At 43.6% G+C, this 26,033-nt stretch overlaps 3 protein-coding genes across 5 annotated transcripts in view; 2 read left to right on the plus strand and 1 right to left on the minus strand.

Moving 5' to 3' along the window:
- The first annotated feature begins 1,529 nt into the window (after positions 1-1,529).
- LOC144718949 (insulin-like growth factor-binding protein 3) lies at positions 1,530-6,978 on the plus strand. 2 transcript variants are annotated; one of them, XM_078594590.1, is made up of 4 exons: positions 1,530-2,579; positions 4,687-4,895; positions 5,265-5,384; positions 5,828-6,978. In XM_078594590.1, the coding sequence occupies exons 1-4, from the start codon at positions 2,147-2,149 to the stop codon at positions 5,948-5,950; spliced, it is 885 nt and encodes a 294-aa protein (XP_078450716.1). In that variant the 5' UTR covers positions 1,530-2,146; the 3' UTR covers positions 5,951-6,978. The 2 variants fall into 2 exon arrangements, with proteins under 2 accessions (XP_078450716.1, XP_078450724.1); XM_078594598.1 differs by having other exon boundaries at positions 1,530-2,552.
- An 8,005-nt stretch (positions 6,979-14,983) lies between these two features.
- Positions 14,984-16,638, plus strand: LOC144723420 (uncharacterized). The gene is made up of 2 exons (XM_078602195.1): positions 14,984-15,629; positions 15,808-16,638. The coding sequence occupies exons 1-2, from the start codon at positions 14,997-14,999 to the stop codon at positions 16,636-16,638; spliced, it is 1,464 nt and encodes a 487-aa protein (XP_078458321.1). The 5' UTR covers positions 14,984-14,996.
- A 6,792-nt stretch (positions 16,639-23,430) lies between these two features.
- The window catches only part of LOC144718963 (adenylate cyclase type 1-like), a 44,811-nt gene continuing 42,208 nt past the window's right edge, over positions 23,431-26,033 (minus strand). For both annotated transcript variants that reach the window (XM_078594620.1, XM_078594610.1), the window contains 2 exons: positions 25,240-25,364; positions 23,431-24,317 (listed from right to left, as the gene is read on the minus strand). In XM_078594620.1, the coding sequence (XP_078450746.1) occupies positions 23,976-24,317; positions 25,240-25,364 (467 nt within the window). In that variant the 3' untranslated portion in view covers positions 23,431-23,975. The remainder of the gene's footprint in view (positions 24,318-25,239; positions 25,365-26,033) is intronic.

The following is a 26,033-nucleotide window of genomic DNA, read 5'->3' on the forward strand; positions in this document are numbered from 1 at the left end:
ATCCATTGCTGGATGAAGGTCATCTGAAGATCCTGCGAAGCAACAATCCGCCTAGCAACCAACCCACTGAGTATACAAAAGCTACAAATACCTTTATGAGCATGTCAGTATTTAAGGCTATTTTTGGAAACACATAAAATTACTGTGACCAATGTGGAGAAGTATGGTAAAAACAAACTCCGGCCTCCCATCCAACAGCCGATTGGAAACGGGCTGTGCGTTGTTATTACCATTATTAGTATTCTAAATCATGGCATCCGTGGCTGTATGCATGTATTTTTAAACATGAATGGAGAAATGTCTTGAAATCCCCTGTACGCATGCGAACCCCACTCTTCGCTTAGTCCCTCTTGCGTAAAAAATAACAATTGACGAGTTGCCTAACTGCTGTTAGCCCGCTGTGAGTAGTCTCATAATCCAGGTTGTATTGTTTGTATTGCATTGTAAAAAAACACGTCCTTCCACCACCGCCTAGAGATGTAATGATTAACTTAGACTCGGTTTTTTTTCACTGGTGAATGTAGCGGCCTACGAGTGGCTGTGGCGTCAAATTGAACCCGTTAAGTACAATCTTCTGTACGCGATTAAGATGCGTCTGTCGTTTATCGTCAACCATAAATATAGTCAATCCACTGCGAGATGAAGACTTCCCCCGCACACCGTGTCCTTTGTGTGAGGTTGTCTGCCCACAATTTCAGCATAAAAAGGATAATGTTAATCGGCATCAATCGATCAATATTGGTGGAGCGTTTTCGCTGTAATATCTGAACCGCTGGTTTGAATAAGTATTTGATATTTTTCAATTTCGGACGTAACAGCGCAGTGGTTAGTTAAATTCCCGGCTATAGCTATAACATTCGTGGCAAATTATATCTTAACCAGTCGTAGCTCCCTTTTCTCCCACTTCACCAACCCGCACTGACCAGCGTGGTCCAATGAAGTACAACCCACATTGACGGATACAGTCTCGAGGGAGCCCATCCAACAACACAGATTGACACATTGCTGAAAATGATCATGATCGACATCATCATCATGATCGACATCATCAGGTCCACTGTTGGACGAAGACCTCCCCAATCTGCCAACATCTTACGCTTGAGCGTCGTGATACATCCACCGAGACCTCGCTCGCTAGCACCTACACACGGGGAGCTAATTGCACCATTCCATCTCATCCCCTTTTTGTTACGTGAACATCCTGTCGATTACAATAATGATGAAATGATTACACGGAACCCATACGTGCGTTGCGCACACACCCTTACATGCCGTGATCACCACCTCCCCCCATAACTTAGGGGTGGCGGCAAGCCGGCATAATTCACCGTGCTGTTTGCTGCTGGCATATCTCCAAGAACTTCCAAAAAGTGACGCACACACGCGGGGGGGTGGGCACGGGCACTGACGCCGCACCGGGCCGAGCCAGTGATGTAACGCGCGGCAGCGGCAAACCACGGTCCGGGGCCGGCCTTATGTTTCTTATAAAAGACGGGTCTGCTCGAACGAGACTGTCACAGAGGCGGCGACTTGTCTTGAAATACTTTTTGTTTAGTTTATTTTTTTTTGTTTGTTTCTCTATTCGACCCTCCCTCCACACACCCGCCTTGCGATAAAAGTAATTATAAAATGATCCAGTAGGTGCGAATACCATACGCGTATGTATTTGTAAATGAAACGAGTCGTCGTTCGCGAAATAGCACGATAAACTTGTTTCCCTTTACTTACGTTACTAGAAGATACGTTGGGAAATTTACAAAGGGCTGCGTGGTTTGTCAGTTCGATACACTTTAGTTACATTTAGAAGTACAGGGTGGTGGTGAAAAACACTCCGTTTTAAGGGCTCTGTATAAATATCGCAGGGAAACTGATTTTTACGCAGTGACTATCTTGCACATTGCACTTACACCATACCGTACGTGTGTATCCACACGTACGTGCATTATATCATACTGACTTGCGCGGTGTGCGTTAAGCCTCATTATAGACTGCAGACGAGCAACATACGCGAGCATTGTAAAGAGCCAGCGCATAGTGCATACAGCTCATTGCAGACGAGAGGAGGCAGCAGACACGGTAGACCATAGAGACAAGCAGACACATACAGCCGTGTGCCCAGCGCCACACACTCCCATCAACCACCACAATGCGCCGCAATCTCCTCCATACGTTCCAACCGCCGCCGCTTCTTCTACTGCTACTGCTGCGGGTAGCTCTGCCCGGTGCCAGCGTCTCGTCGTTGTCGGCTGACGAGGCGGCCGTGCGATGCGAGCCGTGCGACGCAGCAGCGCTGGCCGTGTGCGGCGACCCGCCGACAGGTTGCGCCGAGACGGTGCGGGAGCCCGGCTGCGGCTGCTGCCTCACGTGCGCGCTCCTCGCCGGCAACGCGTGCGGCGTCTACACGGAGCGCTGCGGCGAGGGACTCAAGTGCAGTCCGGCCCTCGGGGAACGGCGGCCCCTACAGGCGCTGCTCGACGGTCGCGGCGTCTGCACGAACCTCACGGTCTACAGACTGCACCAGCAGCGGCAAGGGGGAGCAACGGCAGCGGCAGGTGCTAATCCCAACGAGAGCGGGCAGGGTGAGTGAGGGATGAGGATTAGAGGAGATTGATTCTCTTTTCCCCCGTGAGAGAGGTATGATCGTTTGCAGTGGTGGCAGGGTACTATGCAACTCAAAATGAAACGCACGCACTCTCAACACGTCCATCAATAGTCACGCAGTGTATAGTGTGTGGTCTGTAATTACAAGTCGGTGCAACATCTCGGAAGATGGGCCATTTCTCGCAACGTTAGCCAACTACATATTCAGTTATTTCCGTTCTAAAGTATGAGTGTTAAATGCGAATGTGTTGAGTGCTTTTGTGGATGAGACGTGTGGTTAGTGATGGTGAAATGGTGGTTTCACGCACTGCGCCATAGATCATGCGACCTGGGTTCCAATACCAACCATGAATATATACCAATTGGTGAGTGGTGGTCAAAGCCCCTAAGTTCACTCTACCAATCAACACTGGGGAGAAAAAGGCGGCCGGACAGGCGTGCTTAATGACCACACCACACTCCCGTGTGCCGTGCTGGGTCTTAAGAGCTCTTGTCTCCCAACAGACGTGTGCAAGGTCCGCGTATTCAGATTCAGAATGCCTGGCTTGGAGGTGTGCATATTCGTATACGCGAATGTTGAATCGGTGTGTGTGGATGTGTGCTGGTGAATGTTAGTGTATATAATAGTGCCATTAGGTGTATGTGTGTTCAGTGCACATCTCTGTGTGCAGGTTATTGGCGAGGTTCCTGTGTAACGTATGCATAAAAATGTACGTAAGCATGTGTGCACGTCTTCGAGTGCATACAAACGTGTGCAAATGTAACGTATTATCTCAGTTCATGCACAAATACCGTACTGCGCCCGTACTGTGTATACAATCATCCACAATTCACATAATGCGAATATCTGGAAATGCGGAATTAGCTCAGCTGACAGCCAAGTGCTGTCAGCGATATCTATTCAATCAAACATAAATAATTGTCCGTTACATTACGATAAAACCTTAACAAGTTTCACGTTGAAACGTTTGGCTTTTGAAGCCTCAAAAGTGCGTCGCAGTTTCTATTTGCATAGCCCAGCTTCAGGAATGCCGTTCACGTGTCGCGCCCATAACTGCGCTTTATTCAGATCGGAATCAGAATAATTTTTTTCTCGCTAAAAGAAGAGTTCCAAAAAACCCAGAGGAGATCATTTATTTACCCCCCCCCCCCACCAGGTCATTTGAATGTGCAAAGTTAACTTTGGGGGTTCATGTTAACATGGTGAAGTTTAGTTGTAGGTTTAAAAATTGTGACCGTTTTTTATCTCCATATTTTTTTAATCTCCATATTTTAAGCGTTGCAACTCCAAAGATATACATTTTCATCTGAAACGTCTCAGTGTACTGTATATACTCTGTACAAAGGTGGCATTGTCCATCATCTCTCTCTGGAAAACGTACAGAATGCACTCATTTAAAATACAGATATATACTACAGTGTTGTGCATTGCTTCGTGTATCTTTATGGTGAAATAACTGAACGGAACGTGGCTTTGAAACGCACGCCCTGCAAGTTACATTCTGGGGACATGCGAATGTGAGGCAAGACTAAAACTCCGTACTGTGTGCAGTGCGCCATCTGCATCCACTTTGCTATAATTGCTGGCCCTCTTGGTGAACTGCAGCAAAAATGAACTCACGAAATAATGAATGCAATAAAACATCGTGAATACTTCATTCCTGTTGCAAAAGCTTGCTCGGAGATGAACCCATTTAACAAGAAATCTATTGCGCGTGGCGGTGAAATTGGTGCAGTGAACATAGTTCACGATTCAAGCCCTGCTGCATAACAGAAAGCAAGTGTATATGATCGTAGGCTGTGCTAAAAATCTGGCAACCTGAAGTTTGATTTCTGAGGGCAGCTAACATATCAGTGGAGTGATATCAAACATGTCCTGGGTCTCCCCAAGGGCGACTCAGCCTTAAATGAGTACCTGGCGTGTAAACATCAATACAGAGAGACAATGGCGGGCAAGCATGGTGCTGGCCACACTACCCCTTCCAGATAGTTGTTTGCTGACAACACTTATCCCAACAGCCTATAAAGGTTAAATGAGGAATGTTTTACTTTGTTAATGCTGACGAGGAATGACTTGTTTTGCAGGCACTGTGAACTCGAGCGAAGAGGCAGAGTCTGTGACTATGCTGCCGGTTGAGACTGCACACATCACCACGCATCCGCCCAGGCCACACAACCGGCTACTGGAGGCGGAACTCAAGAAGCTTCGCACCGGCATGAAGACCTTGGACCAGAAGGAGAAGGGGGACACGCGTATCCACCAAATGCTCAGCAAACACCACGAGAATGATTATGTAAGTGCCTCCATGGCTTGTCGGCTCTGTGCCTTTCACCCCCACTGTTACCCTTTTTGCCATTGCAGGTTATCTGAAACAAGTATAGGATATATTTTTTGTATTCCTCAGAAAAGTGCTCTACCCCTTAACCACCACATAATTACAGTCACAGCAAAGGCAAACTCTGAAACTTCTGATGGATGGTATTGCTCTGCTTATGTAATATCCGTGCAGCATATCAAGACATGCCGGAATACACTTTGTCATGAATAGGTTAATGTGAATTGCATAATTAAGCAATTTTTAAATGATAACGTCCTTTTAAAATGTTGTTTTGCACAGGATTCATCCACTAACACTACCTTGTACACATTTGACTTTCACCAGGGACCGTGCCGCAAAAACATGGAGAACATTTTGGAGAATCTGAAAAGCATGTCACAACTGAGTCCGAAAGGCATTTACATTCCAAACTGCGACAAGAAGGGCTACTACAAGAAGAAGCAGGTAAACATCTGATTCATAGAGGATCATTTCACTTTCATATATCTCTTAAATCCTGCATTGTAATAGTCCATCAAGCACCTGCACAGGAGCTGATTGCATTGCTCAATCTTTCCCCTATGGGAAAACCTGAAACCCAGTTCTCAGTAACTGTCAATTTTTGTAAAAAAAAAAAAGCTTAACACAGGATATCACAATTGTATATTTGAAAAAGCATGCATATTCCTATTTTGTGAATTATTTTCTTCATTTTTGCAAAAACGCTACACACTAACGTCTGATTTTTTTAAACAAAAATTTGTCAGATACAACCTTTTGAAAAGGTTGGAATTAGGTTGTACATCACATAATATTGGCGCAGTGCCAAAGAAATCTCATCGCATTGGTTAGGAAACAATATTTAAATGCACACCTAAAACAACTACACTTGCCTTTTTGTGTTGCAGTGCAAGCCATCGCGGGGCAGGCAACGCGGCCTCTGCTGGTGTGTGGACAAGTATGGCCAGCAGCTGCCAGGCTCGGAGTCGCAGAAGGGAGACGTGCATTGTCATACTCAGGAGAGTGATTAGGCACTGAGATGGAGCAGAGCTGTTAAGGCATAGGATGGGAACGAATGGACTTAAGCCGACAAGGTGAATAGTAAGGGCAGTTCGGCTTTAATGGTTAGTTAACGTGTTGAGGTAGTTGTAGGTTTTTTTTATGTTTTGTTACTGGCTTCATCTGAGATGAGGCAATATCCATTCCATACTGGAAGACGTTGTGGTGTGTTTGTGACTCTGCACTGTGCACGTGACTGCTCCAGAGAGCTGGAGACGGAGCCTGCAAGAAGTCCTGGGGAAGAGGCGTTTTCATCTTTATTGTTTTTAACCTTACAGAAATAAACTTGAAATTATGGTTTTCAGCCAGGGCTGCCAATTATAAGTAACAGTTGTAAATGTTTATATTTTATGCCATGTTATTTCTTTGAAGAATTGAGATTGCTTTAATGGTTTCTCTGTGGCTTGTTTTGTGGCTTGAACTAAAACCTGTAATTTAACAGCCAGATGTTTGCAATTAAAACACATCCTGAAACACAGTATGCTTCATAGGTTAGGACACTGGAAGGATCAGTGTTGGGATATACAAATTCACACATACTTTTTCCACCTTTGAAAGATGCGTGTCTAAAAGTCCCCACCAGCTGGTGATTTTGTTTATGTTTTTTGGCAGCCCTAGCCACTGTGTACATAGAAAACCTGGTGTGTAATCCATCTGTAGACATATAATCCATCTTCACATCAGCATTAAGTTGAATGTATGTCTTCAACCTGTATCAACAATTACTGCTCCTGTTCAGTTTTTTCCATTTAACAACTGTGACTTCTCTTCATATCTTGGGCCAAATTTGACAGCTATTAAACCAAACGGGGGGTGCTATCCTTTTCTATTTAAGTTCTTTTATGTTAAGATATATTTGCCTATGTTTGTAAACTTGAAGTAATACTTCAGCTATTTATGTTTTTTTCTAATTTAAATCATGGTGTGTCATTTTTCTAATAAGTTCTTGTATTGTGTATTTAAAAATTCAGTCTGAATAAAAAAATATTTAGAAATGATGTTTTTTTTTTATGTGTGACCTTTAAGCAAACTTTACATTTCTATAGTCAGTGTTCATGTTTGTGAAAAAAAGCGAGTTCACAGTTTTACTGCATACTATCCAACAGATTAAACTTAACAGATACCATTAGATCATGGTCATTCTCTGTACTGAACTCCTTTAAAACCCACTTCATAGTAACTCAATACAATTGACATCACCATGCTCAATCAAGAGTTGTGGAAGATGCATTGGCAAGCCTGAAGTTTCCTCAGTTACTTATAGCGTCTTTGCCAGCTTCACCATACTGCTCATTGTAGATTGGTGAAGGGTGGGGGGGAGGAAGGGGTCACCTAGAACCGATTTAGATATCACTAGCCACTTATGTTGACCGTGGCCAGGAATTTAACCCAGGCTATTGAGTTTATCACCCTGAACTAGTGGTGTAAATTCTACACATGGCAGATAGCAGTCTCTACAGGGCAGTCACACTTCAATCCATTTACAGTGGCGTGGGGAGTCCTTCAGCAGTGGAATGAACTAAATGAATGTCATTATTTTATTATTTCCCTTCTACGTGACTTTACCGAAAGAACCAAGAAGATGTCAACTATAGTTTGGCATCACAATATAAAAATGCTGAATGAAGTCTAAACCTCACTGGCAAACTTCAATTACTTCCTGGTGTGTTACAGGCACAACAGCAAGTGTACCAGTCTGTTCAGATATTCCATTGAAAAATAAATCACGCAGGACTAGTTTGCATTGTATTATACATATCTGCACATATAAGCAGGCTATTTTCAATATACGCGGTAACCCTTTAAAGCTGTCATAAATATTTTACATAACTTGAATGTTTCTACTTGGTCCGGAATGTATAAAGGTGGGTGGGTGTTTATTAAATGGCTCCAATTTCTTCAGTAATATAAACAATATGACACGTGGAATGTGTTTAAAAGTTACTGGGTTTAAACAGCTACAGTATTTACTTACCAGCTAAGCCGCTCTTCCAGGTGTGGCAGCGTGCAAGAAGAACAGCTCACTCATCAATCTGTGCCATTTTCTCAACACAAAATATTCATACTCTTTTCGTTGGGTTTTTCTCACGCGCTTTTTACACTGATTCCCCCTTCCATAAAGCAGCCTCCAAAGAGTATGCCCCACCTTATCATATCGGCCACCCATCTGTCGGGGTCCTCCGGTTTTTTCCCCTCCACATTTAGAAACGCGCGTTTGGAGTATTTGGCTGCTAAACATTTGCACATGATAAGCTACTTCGTTGAGCTATTATTTGTGGCCAAGTAGCTTCTGAAAAAGAGCTATATGGCTCAGTGGGCCTTACTTGGTAAAAAAAAAATAGTTTGTTTATCCACGCACCCTTACTTATTCGTTATAACTTCCAAGTCGTCCGCTTTAGCTTCCTCTCTTCTTCCCCCGTTACTTCCTCCCCCATTGCTCTTCTCTCCAAAGGGCACTCACCCCCCATCGCTTGTCACCACTGCCGTTAAATATTGTACCAACACTGTTTGGGATTGACTATGAAACATTAGATTGGTGGGGTGGTGAGAGTTCAGCAGGGGGAACTCACCCCCCGTTAGTTCCCCCTTGAGGATACGGGGATGTTTTAAACAAATGTAATGGTTCGACAGAGGCGCAGACACTTGTATGGAGGCAACACTATGTATTTAGCACAACTGAAATACAACTGTAACACACACACTATATATAAGGTGGTGACCGCCGTCCTAATCTCGCTAACACTCGAACACTCGGGGAAAACTCAACGTAAGGAGAGAAGAGAAGAAAAAATGTGGATGGTGAATTAACGACACAACAAGCATGCATGAACCGGTTAACTCGCAAAACCCCCACCACATTCGGTGCACCTCTGTAAAATCATGCACGCACAGAACAATAAACAACCGGAGAAACAACTCGCAACGTGTGAAAGAGTAATTTGAAGCGTGCGGTTTTCGAACGAGTCCATGTGGCTGGACCTCCAGGCGAGGTGGGTCTAAGCTCCCTGGAAGGTCCGGGGGGAATCTCAATGCTGGCGAGCGGGTGGGTCCGCTCCGTCAAGGGCGGCTGCATCGATGGGGGGTGGTCGGTTGCCAGCTGCTCCGCACTCAGCGGGGCGTCCGGAGGAGCAGCAGCCGTCGGCGTCGAGGGCTTCACAAGCTTCGATCCTGTGGGCGGGACCACAGAGCCACCCTGAGGGACCACCTCTACAGGCACACACCCCAGCTCGCCCGGTACACCCGACGCTCGGCCCTCGGAAATTAGAGATGAGGGGATGTGACGGGGATGAACAAACAGCTTAAGTCGCGACAGATGTACGAACCAATTCCGGTGGCCGAACCGGATCTTAACATACTGAGGCCGGTTGGCCCGTACCCCTTCGACCGGACCCTGCCAGGGCCTATACAGCTTGAGGGATGTGCTGACAGGCACTTGCGGACAGTGCAGCCAAGCCCTGTCTCCCGGAGCCCACTGTTTGCCCGATTCGCGACAACCTCTCAACCACTCGTTGGCCAATTGCCCGACGGCGGAATTTTCTCTAGAGGCCTCGCACACCTCCGAAACCCGTTGGAGGGTAAACCACATCGGTTCAGAGATGGTAACCTTTGGCTTCCCAGGATCCGTTTTAAGCTGGACATCAATGGGGGGGGGGGGGGGGGGGTTTGGTTCCCGCTAATACATCAAAAAGAACGGCGAGTAGCCAATAGAAACATGCGGAGCCATTCTGTAGGCCGCAAGCACCCCAGGGATGCGCAAATCCCAATATTTCCATGACTCATCGACCTGCTGACTCAACATCGAGGTCAGAGTCCTATTGAGCCGCTCTACCATCCCATTCGTTTGGGGATGATAGGGTGATGTGCAAACTCTTTCTGTCCCCAAAAGGTCGCATACCTCCTTCAGTATTTTTGCCGAAAAATGTTTCCCCTGATGAGTGAGGAGGCGCGCCAGGGGCCCTTTATCTAGCACATACCCGTGCAAAAATGCTTCAGTGTTACCGGCAGCCAATTGATTTGGAAGCGGCCAAGCCACAGGCCAGCGGGAAAAGTATTCTACGCCCACAAGATAAGTATTTATATCCCCGGGCCGTAGCAGGGAAGGGTCTCAATATGTCTAGAGCCACAAGCTCATTGATGCGGGACACTTTAATGGACTGTAAGGGCGGGCAGCACTTCACAGGCGGTGGCTTGCGACGAGCACACTGCACACAACCCTTCAAGACGTTTTTAATGTCCGCTGCCATGCCGGGCAAAAACTAATCAAGCCTAAGGGTGGCCAGGGTCATATGAACCCCCAAATGCATTAGCCGCTCATGGATGGCCACAATCAGCCTGCCCCTGAGACGCGTGGGCACAATAATACTATAGCATTGCAACCCGCCATCCAAATACATAAACAGGCCCCCCATTTGAATGACGGAAGCTACCCTGCGTCGGCCTGATCCGTCACCCAACTCCGCTACATGACGCCGAATTTTCAATAGGGAAGCGTTCTCTGCCTGGAGGCACCCCCATTCAGAGTGGGTCAGCCCCAAGGCAGCGTCATGTGCCATGGGAGCGCTGGGCTCCTTCGTGGAAGGTGTCGATGCCAAAGCGACGATGGGGGGGGACACACTCATGTCCGGCGATTTGCAGCAGGCCGAGCCCGAAAGACACGTGCAGTCGCCATCCGGGAGAGGCCGCGACAGCGCGTCAGCATTAGCGTGCCGCGTCCCCTTACGATAAGACACCCGGAACGAGTAATCCTGCAGGATTTCAACCAGCGTGAGAGCTGGCCCAATGGTTGCTCAACACGCAAGGTGCACTGGAGGGTGGCGTGATTACAGCGCACCTCAAACCGCCTGCCATACAAATAGGGCCGGTACTGCTGTACAAAGAAAGCTATGATGAGTAGTTCCCAGCGCATTACACAATTACATTGCTTGGCCAGTGAGAGCACTCTACTGCCATATGCCACCACTCTCTCTACTCCATCCACCAACTGAGACAGTACAGCAATGATACCCATGTTGCTAGCATCGGTGTCCAAAATGAACGGCAATGAAAAGTCCAGGTATCAGAGAGGAGGGGCGCCCACCAAGCTGTCGCGGAGGGCAAAGAAAGCGGCCTCCTCCTCCGCTTCCCACCGAAATTTTTGTCCCTTTGCCGTCAGGGCATGGAGGGGTTTGGCAACGGGGCACAAAGCGACGGTAATAGGAAGCAAAACCAATAAAACTGTGTACCTGACCCACCGACTTGGGGGTAGGCAATGTGCGCACGCACGCAGTTTTATCGGGATCAGTCGCGATACCCGATTTGCTAACAATGTGCCCAAGGTATCATATGGACATCTGCAATATATGGCACTTCTGAGGTTTAAACTCAAGATTAGCCTGTGACATCTTCAGAAAAACAGCATGCAGCTGGGTCAGGTGCTCATCGAACATGTGGCTGAATGCAATAACTTTGTCCAAATATATCAGGCAGGAGTCCCACTGGAGTCCTGCCAGGACTAGCTCCATTAACCTCTGAAAAGTTGCCGGGGCCGAGTGGAGGCCCATCGGGAGTCTATTAAATTCGAATAAGCCTTGCGGTATTCGGAAAGCAGTCTTAGGCTTTGAGCAATCACCGAGGGGTAATTGCCAGAACCCCGAAAGTAGGTCGAGCGTTGAGAAAAAAACTGTGCCCCCGCCAATGCTTCCAGTGAATTGTCCATACGTGGCAGGGGATATGCATTCGCTTACAGACACTTTGTTAAGTTTTTGGAAGTCTACGCAGAAGCGCAGACTCCCGTCGTGTTTTTTCACCAGCACGATCAGAGCACCCCATGGGCTCGTGAACGGGGAGATAACATCAGCGGCCAACATTTCATTGACCGCTTGGTGTACCTGTTCTTTTTCAGCCGGGCTTAAACGATAAAGGTTTTGCCGGATGGGGAAGAGTCACCTGTATCAATATGGTGGCTCAGGAGTGTCATGCGACAAAGATCAAATTTACCCTGGCTGAAAATATCCCCGAATTCAAGTAATAGTACACGCAACGCGGACCTCTGAGCGCCAGACAGGTTCCGATTCTCGGAGCAGAGTGCATCCGCCCACCTGTCATCATCTGTATGCACGTGGATTGCGTTCTGCGAAACTTCAATGCCCCCTATCATATCACCTTGGACCGTCGCGGCCGACGCGTGAGCGAGCACTGTGCCCTCCTGAATGACTGACGCGTCGGGCCCCACATTCAATACTTGAATAAAGGGATGCCGGTCCCTTGAAACTAGTATCTGGGCTCCCACAAGTGCCATTCCCCGGGCCGCTTTGTTAGATGGTCCCAATACAATCCCCCCTGCGGTGGCCTCCCGATCAAGCGGCTTGCACAACCGCAGGGGGACGAGCATTTGTGCCACCATTGGCTCACCCACCTTTATAAACAGTTTGCCTTAAGAGGCTAACCCCCCTTTTCCTGATGATGACCGCTTGTGTTGCGATCGAAACATCGTGGGTTTTTTTTAATTACTGAAAGAACCAGAACATTATAGACTGCCAGTGCACTCCCTCAGGTTAAGAACCAGGCTACAGTCTGCATTAAAGATTGCAGTACACTCACTCCGATTAAGAACAAGGCTACAGTCTACATTAGTGTTTTTTTGGTTTTTATTATTTTCATTTATTATTTTTTATTTATACTTACTTCATTTATTATTATTTTTCTATCTACATGACTTCACCGAAAGAACCAAAGAAAAGGTGTCAAGATGTTAAAACACCAAACAGAATCCTTATTCAAGAAATCCTGTCTGCATTAACCACACGTACTTGTGGTGAACATGCAAACAAAAAAGCTCTGATGATATATGTATTGTCTTTGAAACTGATTGGTCAACACCAGACAGCTTTCTTTTGAGCTTAGTCTCAAAATGTTAGACCAGAGAACGCCAAAAGGCTATGGATATTGTTATATTTTAATACTGGCAAGAAAGGATCCCATATAGTAGTAAGCACAGTTTAACACGTAGCCTTTTGGCACCAATATCATTCAAAATACAAGTTTATTTGGTTAGTGTAAATATATAAATGTGTCGTTAAACCCGCCACCACCAGACAGCCAATTAGTAAGGGGTCTGTCATGTAAACAGAACATGCCAATTCGTTACTAGTACAGCACAACGGTGTGTTGGAGAGCCAAGCCACAACATTTATAATCTGAGTACGACGTTTCGCCAGCAATTATAGTCAGCCAGATTTCTGGAGAATTACTCCTGTTTCGTTCCTTAAATAGAAGTGTAGATGTGAGGACAAAACTTGTGAGCACTTATTTCGCGAAGTGGGGGGTATTAATTAATGCATATAAATGCGTCGTTTGGGTTATTTATATGGTAATCAACATACATTATGCAAGCACATTGTAATTGTACATCCTGTCGATTATGTGTACTAAAATAGCCATACCAACGATAATCCATATTGAAGTATCGGCATGAATTTAAACAATGTATTATTTGATGATTCGCTTCCAAGCAGCACGAAGTCTGTAGCTATACGAACGGTTAACATTATTTTTAGTTCTCTCCATTTTGATAGATTCTCTAATAATTATTAGTCTTGGCCAGTAGTAACTAGTTTTGCACAACTATAAAACCTGTATGATGGAGTAGTAAGAAAGTAAAAAAAAATAAGATGAAGTAGGTTTGCAAAATATACGTAGTTTTATAATCCTTTACATGTGTATTATCCAAAGCAGCGATATACAATGTCAAAATAATGCAAACAAAATAAAGATCCAACATATGTGAAATGTTTGCATATTTTTCAGTGTTTTTCTCCATAAGATTTCATCATCAGTCATGATCTATCCACAGCTAGATGAAACCCTTTCCAAGTCAAAGCCATCCCTCATCATCATAGTAGTTCCTATACAGTACATTTGACAAAAAAACTCCAATACATCAGTCCCTCCAGAATAACGCGATTATGCGATCGCATGATTCCATGCAAAATCAGCCAAAGTCCGCATATTTATGCGGGGGGCGCGTTTTTTCAAATACGCCGCACTTTCGCCGCATAAATTGCAGATTTCCGCGCGCAAAATATGCGGGCTTGCATGATTTCATAATACCCGCATTTTCGTTGCAAAAAGTCACATATATCTTAGCAGAAAGTTGAAAAATGTTGCGTTTACTTCACACAAGCGCAGCCATTTCCCCTGTTGCCATGGGAACGTTATGAAGTGACGTCACTCATTACGCGACATCATTGAAAAGCTGCAAACCCCGCGATGCCAATGAAACCATGATGAAGCCCGCAAATCTTTCTCATTTGCCAACAAACATAAGCGCAAAAGACCGCGCAAAGCAGTTTCCCAGTGTGTTACATGACAGTGGGGGCAAATTATTTTGCACTCCGTGCAACTGCATGTTGGACCACAGGCGGAAGTCGACGCTGGACAGTCACTTTGCAACCGACAAACATTCGAGGATGGTTAAAGCAGCAGCGGAATCAGCCAAGATGAAGCAGCTCACCTACACCGAGGCGTCAACTTCCAAAACAGTTGCTAGGGCTGAAAGAATCAAGGTCAGTAGCCTATTAGATTAAAGCTTGTAAAATTATGAAAAGGCTGATAGTTAAATTGAAACAGAGAGAGGTGTGTGTGAATGAGATTTCCAAGTATGTTGTGTGTGGATGTAAGTTAACGTTAGGGTTAGATAGACTAACAGTAGTGTAATTTCCCATGCAAGATTATTGATTTTGGCATGAAAGAATTATGTTTTATTTGCAGAAACACTACTGTTCTGTGAAAGGCTTACTGTAAATGATTCAGTTTTATACAGAAGTTTTCTGTAGGTTACACTGGACTTTGTGTGTGTGTGTAATACAGCCCAATGATACAAAAGTATTTTTCTGTTTGTAGATTTGTGAAACCTGGGTTGCCACCTGCACTGCCATCAACATCCCACTGTCTAAGACTGACCACCCTGCACTGAGGAAATTTCTGAATGAGAAAGTCATCAATGGCGGCGCCATTCCAGCGTTTCACCAGCTTCAAGATATGTACTTGGGAGCAGTATATGAGAAGGAAAAAGAGGAGCTGAAGACACTTCTTGCCAGAAAACCTCTTGCTGTGATATTTGATGAGACTCCAGATGTCGAGGGGAGATGTGTCCTGAATATCCTCCTTGCACCACTTGAGAAGGATCATTCTGGGAGGATCTTGGCCTACCTTGCAGATACTGTTTTCCTTGAGCAATGCAATCATTCCACTGTATCCATGTCTGTCGTAAGGTGCCTTCAAGAATACAGCATTAACAACGAGGATGTGATTGTGTTCGACACTGATAATGCAGCCTACATGAAGAAGGCATTCACAGCAGCTCTGCAGTCGTTGTTCCCCAACTCGATACACATCACATGCATGCCACACATAATGAATCTCATTGGCAATGCCTTCCGCAAACCTTTTGTTCAGTTGAACAGCTTCATGCTAAGTTTCTCCCAGATGTTCTTCAATGCTGGATCACGCAAGAGAAGATACCTCTGCTTCTTGTCAAACAAGCTGCCTAGAAAAAAGGCGGTCATGCCTCCAAACCCCTGTGCAACACGCTGGAACTCCTGGTTCTCTGCAGTGCAGTACCACGCACAGCACTTTGGACTGTACAAGGAGTTCATAGAGATGGAAATCGAGGTAAAAACTTCCTTCACATAATTCCTCAATACAATTAACACTTCCTTTTCTTCATCAGTTAACCCCCTTTGCACATACAAACATGAATAGTTTAGTAAGATCAAAGTAAAAAAATTTATTGCATTGAACATATTGTATGTTTGACCTAATTCCTTTCTTTCTATTTGTGTTTTTATAGGTGTGTAGCAGAAGTGCTCCACAGTCTGTGGAGAGACTCCACGAGATGCTTCAAGACGAAGACCTAGCTCAGTCCCTGAATGTCCAGATCAACATCATGGCTGACAAGTGCAAACGCTTCCTAAGTCTTCTCGATATCTTCCAGAGCAGACGTCCTGTGACCACAAAGATCTTCACTTATCTGGAGGATCTGCAGGTGGTCTTTGCTGCCAACAAAGAGCTGCAGTATGAGGCGTGTGCCGAATACTTTGAAGGGTTTAACTTACCTTACACCACAAAGACACAGATCCTCTGCACAGTTGGTCAGGCATATGAAAACGCTGAAGAAAAGCTCACCAAGTACATGTCACATGGGCAGCCGGCCATTGAGTTTCTCCAGGAGGTTAGGGTGTTTGACCCTCGCCACATTGCATTCCTAGATGACTCCGTAGCAAGCTACAAGGCCATTCCAGGTTTCACTGAAGTGCAGGGTGATGAATTTGATTCTTACTTCAAGACTCTTGGTCCAGCAGCACTCAGAGCTGCACCATTCGGCGTGGTGGATTTGGATGTGTTTTGGGATGGCCTACAGGAGAGACTTCCTGTGCTGAGTTCCTTGGCCAAGCGGTACAAAGATGCTGTCTCAAACTCAGCTGATGCTGAACGCAGCAACAGCATCTACAAACTAGTGTTGTCTAACCGAAGATCAACTACCAACCAAAACCTCAAAGCCTTGGTCTTCCTTTACCATAACCAACGAGTCCGCAATGGAGCATTTGAGAGGGAGGAGATGGTGGAGGGGGAGGAGATGGACACTGAGGGAGAGGGGATGGAGGATGAGGATGGTGAATGATTGGCCAGTGTTAGAGGCTACGTAGTTAGTTTTATTCAGGAGTATATGCAACTTTACAGTTGTAAGATTGCACGTTTCTGTTAGTAGTATGTAAATTTACATTACTGTAAGACTGTACTGTTACTGTATTGCTTACGTTACTGTGCACTGAAAACACTTATTTTAACAGAAGATGTCTGTTTTGTATAGCTACCTCTGTAAAACAGGAAGCACACATTTTATTTTTTAATATTTTATTTATTCATTTTTACAGAAGTTGTAGCATATTCATTTTGTAAAGCTACAGAACTTGTTCGACTCAATGTTTTGTAAGTTTGAGCCATCTGTTTGTTAAGGTCTGAAATAAAACAAGATGAGAACTTAAATATTCCCAGCACTTTCTGTGATGTAGTATGCTTGCTTATCATAGGAAGTAATAAGAAATGACGCTTTACATTAAAGTAGTAGCCTAGTGAATAGGGTGTTGGGGGAATCACTTTTTTTTCTCTTTTTCATCAAACCGCAGTTTTTGCAAGTTCCCGCAATTTTTGCAAGTTCCCGCAATTTAATCGCATAAAATTGCATAAATATCCCGCATATTCCATCGCATTTTTTAAGAAAACGTGCCGCATAATCAACGATTTTTGCCGCAACAATCACCAAAAAACTCCGCGTTTTTCTGGAGGGACTGATACATTCGTCAATAACATTGCCTTAAAATAACATATATATACTGTAAAAGGTTACTTTTTGGGCAATGGCCCTTCTTCATAGCACATACATGCACATGACCTGATGACATCGATTCATGGTCGCAGTCTTCGTCCGGTCTTGAGTGTTCTCTTCTATGGCTGCCATTCCATAATAAGTTTCAACCATCATCTCTTTTAGCCACGTATCCTGATCAAGTCCACCAACTTACTTTTCAACAGTCAACACGTCACTAATTTTCATTTTAATTGTTCGTTTATCCATGTGTAGTGTTGTTAAGGACGGACTTCTAAACTTCTTTATGGCACACACTGTTTATTATCTTAATACACAGTCCCCATCACACTAAGGCGTATATGGTCCCTTCACCCGTTACCCTCAGAAGGTACAGCCTCCGGACCTTGCAGGCTATCTAATCTCCCTGCTCTCCCAGCGTCCTCTGGCTGGACCTAGGGGATCTCTCCCCGACCACGGGTTACTCTGAGCCCTAGCCCTGATAAGGGCTGGAGGGCTTGGTCCAGGGTCCTAGATGTCTTCGGCCGACTTGGGTCTTCGTGTAGCAGAACTCCTCCAGAGCTCTCAGCATTCTGGCTTTTATACCTGTTCGTGGCCGGGTTGTCCAATCCCCGGCCACCTTGTGGGACCCTCTGATTGGTCCTTCCCAATCTGGCGTTTGGATCCTACCTCACCCCATTTGACCCTGACCGTTTGATTGAGCGGGAAACCCTTGTTTATGATCTGCTCTCTCACAGTTTGCGAACAGCGAGTAGTTAACACCACTACACATGTGTTCCAAGTTGTCTCTTAGTCTAATTCTAATCATGCAGCTGTCCATCACTCTCCGTGCACTTTTCAGCTATTGTTCCATGCATTTTTTTAAATCAGTAACCGTGTTTCTGATCCATAAAGGAGAGCGTGTAATATGTATTACCTGTACTCTGTACAACGTTCTCTCTTCTTTAAGCACATTTATACGTTGGATTTCATTATCGGTGTTTCAAAAACACTGTAACCTGCTCTCGTTCACCTCTTATTTTTATCATAGTAATCCTGGACAGCCTTCAATACTTGCCATAAATATATATTGTAACGTGTTTCATAGTTGTGCCCCTCCAACCAATACTGTATTTTAATGTGCTTAGATAAAGAATTTTACATGATTAGTTTTAGGAATTTTACCTTGAACCCTAAAATCAATCATTTCCTGCAATTTATTGCAAATGGTTATTATTATTAAGGCATCAGTAAGTCTGAAAAGGTAAATATATTCTCCATTGATGTGTATGCCTCTAATTCTCCAGTCTGCTCTTTTTGTGATTGAATTTAATGTTGCTGTGAATAACTTTATTGAGAGCATATATCCTTGCATGACACCCCTTCTGATATTAGTATATTGATCATGATGCTTCAGAAACTAGATGCAAACATTGGTTGAAGTCTGATATTAATCTATTCATATATGGTAACGTTATCAGTGGACACCTTGTGTTCTGCCTCACGGCAGGGGTTTTGCCTCACGGCAAATGGGGGAGGGCGTATGTACACAGGAATTTCCTGTTTTTGATGCTAATTTTGGTCACGTGACCAGGAAGTTGCGATTTAAGATTCCCGCTCAACCACGCGGGCGTCGGCATTTACACACATAATTCAAGATAGCGGCACACATCGCGTCCCAGTGAAGCCAGCCGCAATTGTCCATTGTGGGACTTTAAGAAGCATTGTCTATAAGTTCGTTTATGTTCTTATAATATTGGCAATGTTGTTATAATGTTAGAATAACCGTTATAATGATGTAAATGCCTTTATAATGCTGTTAAATTGTTATGATAAATACGAGGCCTAGTTAACAACGAAGCCTGCAACTTTCCTTATTGTAAATGTTACTTGTAATTTAATAAGTCGAGTCAAACTTGTACCCAAGTAACTATATTGCAATCCTGAGAGCAAGGATGACGAAATATCTAATCCACAATTTAGTGTTATGTGTAATACTGTACCTTTGGGGTGCAGTGTGATGAATACACGATGTGCCTTTATGTAACACAGCAGCTTATGCTCTTGTATAGTTATTCAGTGGTAATGTAGGGGCCTGGTCCATCCAGGGTCTATTGTTGAGAAACATGTTATCTAAGACAATGTTCTGATGCTGTGGTGTTCATTCATTGTGTTGGTGTTTCCGGGTTATAACAGATGCTGTATCTGTGCTGTTTTCTCACCAGTTTTACCTCGTTAAATTCAATAAATGACGTTTGGAGTCGGACGTTCGTCCTGGCTCTGAGGGTTTATTGGACGCGAGGTTAACTACTCAGCTAGCGGTGCAACGCAGCGCACAGCGAGGCCGAGACACCTTGGCTGAAAAAAGAACTAATATTGTAATATGCTACTCTTGGAAAATGAATATATAGCAATAGCTGATGCGACTACAGGTCCATCTTGCTTCAGGTTATCCCCATAGTTGGTAATATAGAGGCATCATTCCTCTGCCTGTCTTGATAACCTGACCTTTTCCATCCAACACAATTTCTCAACCCATCCCAATGTACAGGATTACAATTATTTCTTGCCAAATTATATTCTGAATATCCAAGTTGATTATTGTTATGCCATGAAATTCTTAGCATCTTCCACATATGCCTTGATTCAAAGGTGAAGAGCAAATTATCTTGTGGTTTTGTTAAATGACAGGTATCTGGGACATAAGTAACACAGATATTACTACTCAAAAATCCATCTCTTAGCAATACATTTGGACCTCTCAACTCTTCCAAAGTTAGTTTTTTTATGAGGCCCATCATAACCGGTAATACCGACATACTGGAGTTTCAAATAACACACAATATGAAGAAGCACACAGCCTCTGTGCATAAGCAAAAAACACCAGCAGTTCCTTAAGAAGTGCAATGTGGTTCTCTTCGTCTTAAGTCACCATCACATTTGACTACACAAATAAGTAATAAAATCCTCTAAAATCTCCACTTGTGATAAAGATGCAATAACCCCATGCAAAACGTTATCAGTGGATTGAGAAAGGGCTACAAAATATGATTTTAAAAGGAATTCAGTGCATTTCAAAGTACAAGCAGGAAAGAACAAGCATAACTTTTTGGTCTTCAAGTTTTTTTAGTGTGAAATGTACATCCATACTTTTTAGTAAAACCATTACATACAAAAACTACAGTATATAATTGCTCTTTGGTTCTTTCGGTAAAGTCACGTAGAAAGAAAATAAATTAAATAATAGAATACGACGTTTCGATTGCAACACAAGCCACCGTCATCAGGTAGAACTAAATTTGAGAGAGAGAGACAAAACACAGACACGGAGACACACAGACAGACACAAGCAGAGACACACACAACACAGACACACAGAGACCCAATGCCTCTGTGTTTAGGTCTTTCAAAAGAGAGAGGGGGGGCAGAGAGAGAGGTGGGTCTGCTGGAGCAGCTGCTGGAGCAGAGAAATTAACATGTCAATGAAAGACCCAACAAGACTGGTACATTTTAGAGAGAGTTGTGTGGAAATCCACCCCGAAGGGACTGAGGGAGAGAAAGAGCGAATGGACTTATGAGAGCCTGGTAAATTTTAGAGAGAGAAAAAAGCAGTTTGAGAAAACAAAACTCAAAAATGTACCAGTCTTTCATTGACATGCTAATTTCTCTCCTCTAGCAGCTGCTCCAGCAGACCCACTTCTCTCTCTGCCCCCCCCTCTCTTTTGAAGGCCTCGATATAGAGGCATTGGGTCTCTGTGTGTCTATGTTGTGTCTCTCTCTGTGTCTCTGTGTTGTCTCTCTCTGCTTTTGTGTCTGTCTGTTTGTCTCCGGGTCTGTGTTTTGTCTCTATCTCAAATTTATTTCTACCTGATGGCGGTTGCTTGTGTTGCAATCGAAACGTCGTATTCTAATATTTCATTTATTTTTTCTACGTGACTTTACCAAAAGAACCAAAGAGCAATTCCTGCAGTCACGAAAACTTCAAATCAAGTTTGCTACAGTATGTAATGTTATAAAAATACGTATCTTACTTTAGTTGTTTTAACTGTATGCAGTGGATTTGTGAAAAGACGAGAAAATGTACAGAACAAGAAGGATAGCAACATAAAAATGGATCTTTAATTTCAGTACAATGCCCAGGCATGTATTCGCATTAAACAAGTCAACATCCACCCAGGGAGACAACTTCATTTACCTAGAGGAACAGACAACGGGTTTACTACATCTAAACCATTTTCACTTGTGCTTCTTTCAGCAAATAAAATGGAAACGAATTCACCTGTATTTGTAATGTCGACAGTTCCTTTTTTTTATAACGATTTTCGTAAAAAAATCTGGCCACTCAAAAATTTCAAATCACAAAATACTTTTTTCAGTTTTCTTTCCTTACTTTTAAATTTAACAATTCATAAAATATTGCTGTATCAAATTTCTATTACATCCACTTACATAATATACAACACATTATAAAGTGAATACTCCAGATAATAAACTGGGGACACACACTGCTCATTTTTTACAAAAATGCAGCATGCTTCAACATGCATGAAAAAAATGTTACAATACACTGTGCAGAGGTGATGCCATGCGATAAGCCATGCCGTTGAACACGTTTGTGCAAAACGTACACGTTTAATATACAATTAATGCATGCGTCATGCCTGTCACTATGAGGTTAGGTATTAGCTTGTTTGATAATAAACCAAAGAAGTTATTTTTACTCTATGACGTGCCACAAATAGTAAACAGTGTGAAACTTTACCTACAAAATAAGACTGCTTATCACAAGATCAGATAAAAAAAAGTTACAAATAAATGTTTGCATTCAAAACAATCCCTGATGCTTCAAACACACCAACAAAACATGCCCAAAACATAATTGGATAAATCAGAAGATTAATATAGTGTGCAAAGCATTCCATGTTTCATTTGTGTTAAAAAGCAACAAATGACTAAATATTAATGTGGCACACTGGAAAACTGATTTGAAAAATGTTAAAAGATGGCAAATTCCTCTCATAGAACCAGCATTTACTTGTAATCATAGTGATACAAACTTGCTTTTGTAATGCTAATAATTTTGCCATACTGAAATTAATGTTAACACTCAGCGTTCGATTATATTTCCTACTACAGTCTTTGTCTTTTTTGGTCTTTCAAAAGTTTTTAGCATTAGAAAAATTCCTACATACGTCACTGAAAATGTCTGCAATACGAGAAGAGGCATATCAGTGTTGAAGCACTTTAGTTTGTCATAAAAACATTTGGCAGTATAATTTTTTAACTGAAAGGCAGTCAAATAGGGGCAATAATTGGAGGCAAATATATGGCAAGTGTGAGTGACAATGATTGATACCAGTGACAAGTGTTAACACAAGCTACCAAAAGGAGTTAACAAAAAAAAACATGACAGTATTTTGGTCACTTGAAGGTTGAATATTACAGCCATAATACTGTACAGTGTGCAAGAATGTACAGAAATAATTACATTTGTATGTTGACAGTTGCTTAGGTTGCAACATGTGGGTTGGTAGTGTCCAGGGAAGCAACACCAATGAACTGAGCTTGAAAGTTAAATGGGTAAAACGTCTCCTTTGACATGAACTATGATTATATGTCAGAGCAGACAGGACTTTTACTCGTAGGCTTTCGCGACCAATATTGTTCATAATCAACGATTTTTGGGTTTAGATCGCGTTATTTATAAATGTGTCGTAACCCTCCACCACCCGACACGGCCAATCAGTAAAAAAAAGTGTCACGTTGACAAAAGACAAATAGTTCACTGCTTTAGCCCACCGGTGTGTTGAAGCGTGAAACCACAACATTTACAATTTGAGTACGACGTTTCGCTGGTAATTGCATCCAGCATCATCGGGCAATTCGCCAGAATGGTGAGGCTCTGCTGTGTCTCCCGTTCTTATATAGAGCAGCAGCAGGGTGACGTCATCATTAACTCATTAACTCATCAGGTGCAAAGATTTGAGGGGGGGGGGTTATTGTAATTATATACTTGATTAGTAATAAGGCTATTGTTACGATCAAGTATATAATTACAATAACCCCCCCCCCTCAAATCGAGCCTCACCATTCTGGCGAATTGCCCGATGATGCTGGATGCAATTACCAGCGAAACGTCGTACTCAAATTGTAAATGTTGTGGTTTCACGCTTCAACACACCGGTGGGCTAAAGCAGTGAACTATTTGTCTTTTGTCAACGTGACACTTTTTTTTACTGATTGGCCGTGTCGGGTGGTGGAGGGTTACGACACATTTATAAATAACGCGATCTAAACCCAAAAATCGTTGATTATGAACAGGACTTTTACTACCCAGAGGTTGGTTGTAGATTGGCTAATGTTCGCTGTGACGAGATCTGCTCTCCAGTTGAAGCTTTTACAGTTGTCAAAAGTGCAGACATTTAGCGTGGCAATTGCTTGGTCGGGTCGCAGTTACAAGCATATGGTCTACAGATAACGCAGCAGACAGTTTTAAACGTGGTGAACCCTTCAGACACACATACTGCCTCGATAATACTTTAAATGTTACTATTATTTGGCAGTGTTAATGAGGAGGCTAAAAGTGGTGCGGTTGTTTTCTAGCTTTTACAATCCCCCATCAGCAACACGCATACAAGTTCCAAATGGACCGGTCAGACGGACATCTCGGCCACGGCAGGCACAGCAGAGAAACTGGGGACCGTTGCGTTGGCGATCGCCCTCAGTGAGAATCTGTCACCGCCGTCTACAACTTCTGAAGAGGCTCCAGAGTCCCAGCCCGCAACATATTTGAGAGCCACTCTGTTGATTGGATACATCCTGCGTTCCTGAAACGAGGCACGGGCGAGCCCTCCCTCAGCGGTGCAGCTCTCCAGGCCCTGCTTTCCCTCCAGAAAGTATGTGAGCATCTCCCCTTTGCCCTTCACGGTGACTTTTCCACGGCAGGTGAACTCGTAGTTGCTCTGCTTTAGGATCTTGTACACATCCTCACTCACCTGTTATCAAATGCAATTATTGTACACAAATTGCATGAGTCAAAGTACCTTTTTACATTTCGCAGCTTGCACCATGCGGTTTAGGCAGTGACTAAGAAAATATAATAATTCAACTTTTAAAATATATATAAATATATAAAATACGCAAAGTTTATGCCTTTAAATCATTTGGTATACTGTAGTTTTTGTCGGACATACTTATCATGAATACCATATTCTGTGATTTATAGAGATGGACATTTGCGGATGCATCAAATAACTTGGTAGATTTTTGTTTGACTAGATTTGTATAAGATTATTGACAACGGGCACAAGTTCAGGGTCCACCTGACTACTCTGGAGCATCTTAATCTGGAAAAAAAACTATATTCATGTATTAGAATGTGATTTTTTTCTCATTCAACATTACACAATAAGATTAATTTAAAGTTCCTTGTTCAGCCTATGATAATCATAATGAAAATGATTCGTTTTTGCCATAGCGTCTTACACACCACGGCGTCTCAGAGCGCATTACATCACATCTCATCTCAACACATTTGCAATGGCATCCCCAGTGGCAGCCGTCCCTGTGCGCACAAGGTGACTCAACACCTGGCCTGCAAATGGGCATTAGTCTGCCAGTAATGGGCAGTGATTATTATGTATAATCCAAATTGAGTAATTTGTAGATTATTTGGTTTATTTGGACCCTGATGGCGGGACACAATGGACTTCTCTTGCAAATGATATCAGATAATCTTTAACATCCACTGTCAAGCAGATGGAGCATAGTTTTATGGTTATTACACCCGAAGTAATAATCTGGGCTGCCGCTGGATTCGAATCATAAATGTCTGCAACAAGCGGCAAACGCACTATCGCAAGCCCATGTCACCACTCCTTATGTAATATATTTAGTACTCGTAAACAGGAGGCACACCTGTATTTTTCCTGGTAGGCCTGTGCTGTCCATGCGACTCGCCACATTGACTGTGTTCCCCCAGATGTCGTACTGCGGCCTGCGAGCACCAATGACCCCAGCCACAACGGGCCCAACACTAATTCCTGACGCACAAGAAAGTTACCTTTAACATACTGAAGCAAGCAGGTCAAAGCATTTTGCACAATAGACATTTTAAACTTACATTGATAACTTAGTTTGTTTTATGTACTGCACTTGTGCATTAAAAGGGAAAGGTGCAGCCTTGCAATTTCTTGCTGACCCCACTTTTGGTGGGAGGGCCTCAACTAGAGGAAGCTCTCAAGAACCCCTACAAAGCATATTTGGTATACTCTTCCAATGCTGGCCAGAAGTCGTGGAAGAGGTGGGAGCACCCACACATCACCCCATCACCTGACTAACTGTGGTGTACCTAATTGCTGGGTGGACAGTGATGAGTGATATCTGTGTGAATAGATCCTGGGCCAACCCCCTTCACACTGACAGACGTGGTGATGTATGGTAAAAAAACCCTCATGACCGACACAGCATGGGCAGGTCTTCATCCAGCAATGAATTGACAAAGAGCCGACACATCACTAGAAGGAATGATAGTCATTGAACGAGAAAAGTGATCAAAATGGCAGGTAAAGGAATGGACACTCGTAAGAGAATGACCAACACGGAGATGGAGTGATGAGATGAGGTCATGTGCATGAGGTAGATGGTTGGTCGCATCATGAGACCATGAGGGATGGCAGGATTATGGGGAGGCCTTCATTGAGCAGTGTATA

Source organism: Lampetra planeri, chromosome 1 (genome assembly GCF_965212315.1).
Source record: "Lampetra planeri chromosome 1, kcLamPlan1.2.h2, whole genome shotgun sequence".
NCBI lineage: Eukaryota > Metazoa > Chordata > Hyperoartia > Petromyzontiformes > Petromyzontidae > Lampetra > Lampetra planeri.

Excerpts from the sequence above, each read along its gene's own strand:
- LOC144718949 (XM_078594590.1), top strand. The coding sequence starts at position 2,147 with ATGCGCCGCAATCTCCTCCATACGTTCCAACCGCCGCCGCTTCTTCTA. Across the intron at positions 2,580-4,686 it reads TCCCAACGAGAGCGGGCAGG|GCACTGTGAACTCGAGCGAA; the intron begins GTGAGTGAGGGA and ends CTTGTTTTGCAG. Across the intron at positions 5,385-5,827 it reads GCTACTACAAGAAGAAGCAG|TGCAAGCCATCGCGGGGCAG; the intron begins GTAAACATCTGA and ends TTTGTGTTGCAG.
- LOC144723420 (XM_078602195.1), top strand. The coding sequence starts at position 14,997 with ATGTACTTGGGAGCAGTATATGAGAAGGAAAAAGAGGAGCTGAAGACA. Across the intron at positions 15,630-15,807 it reads TCATAGAGATGGAAATCGAG|GTGTGTAGCAGAAGTGCTCC; the intron begins GTAAAAACTTCC and ends GTGTTTTTATAG.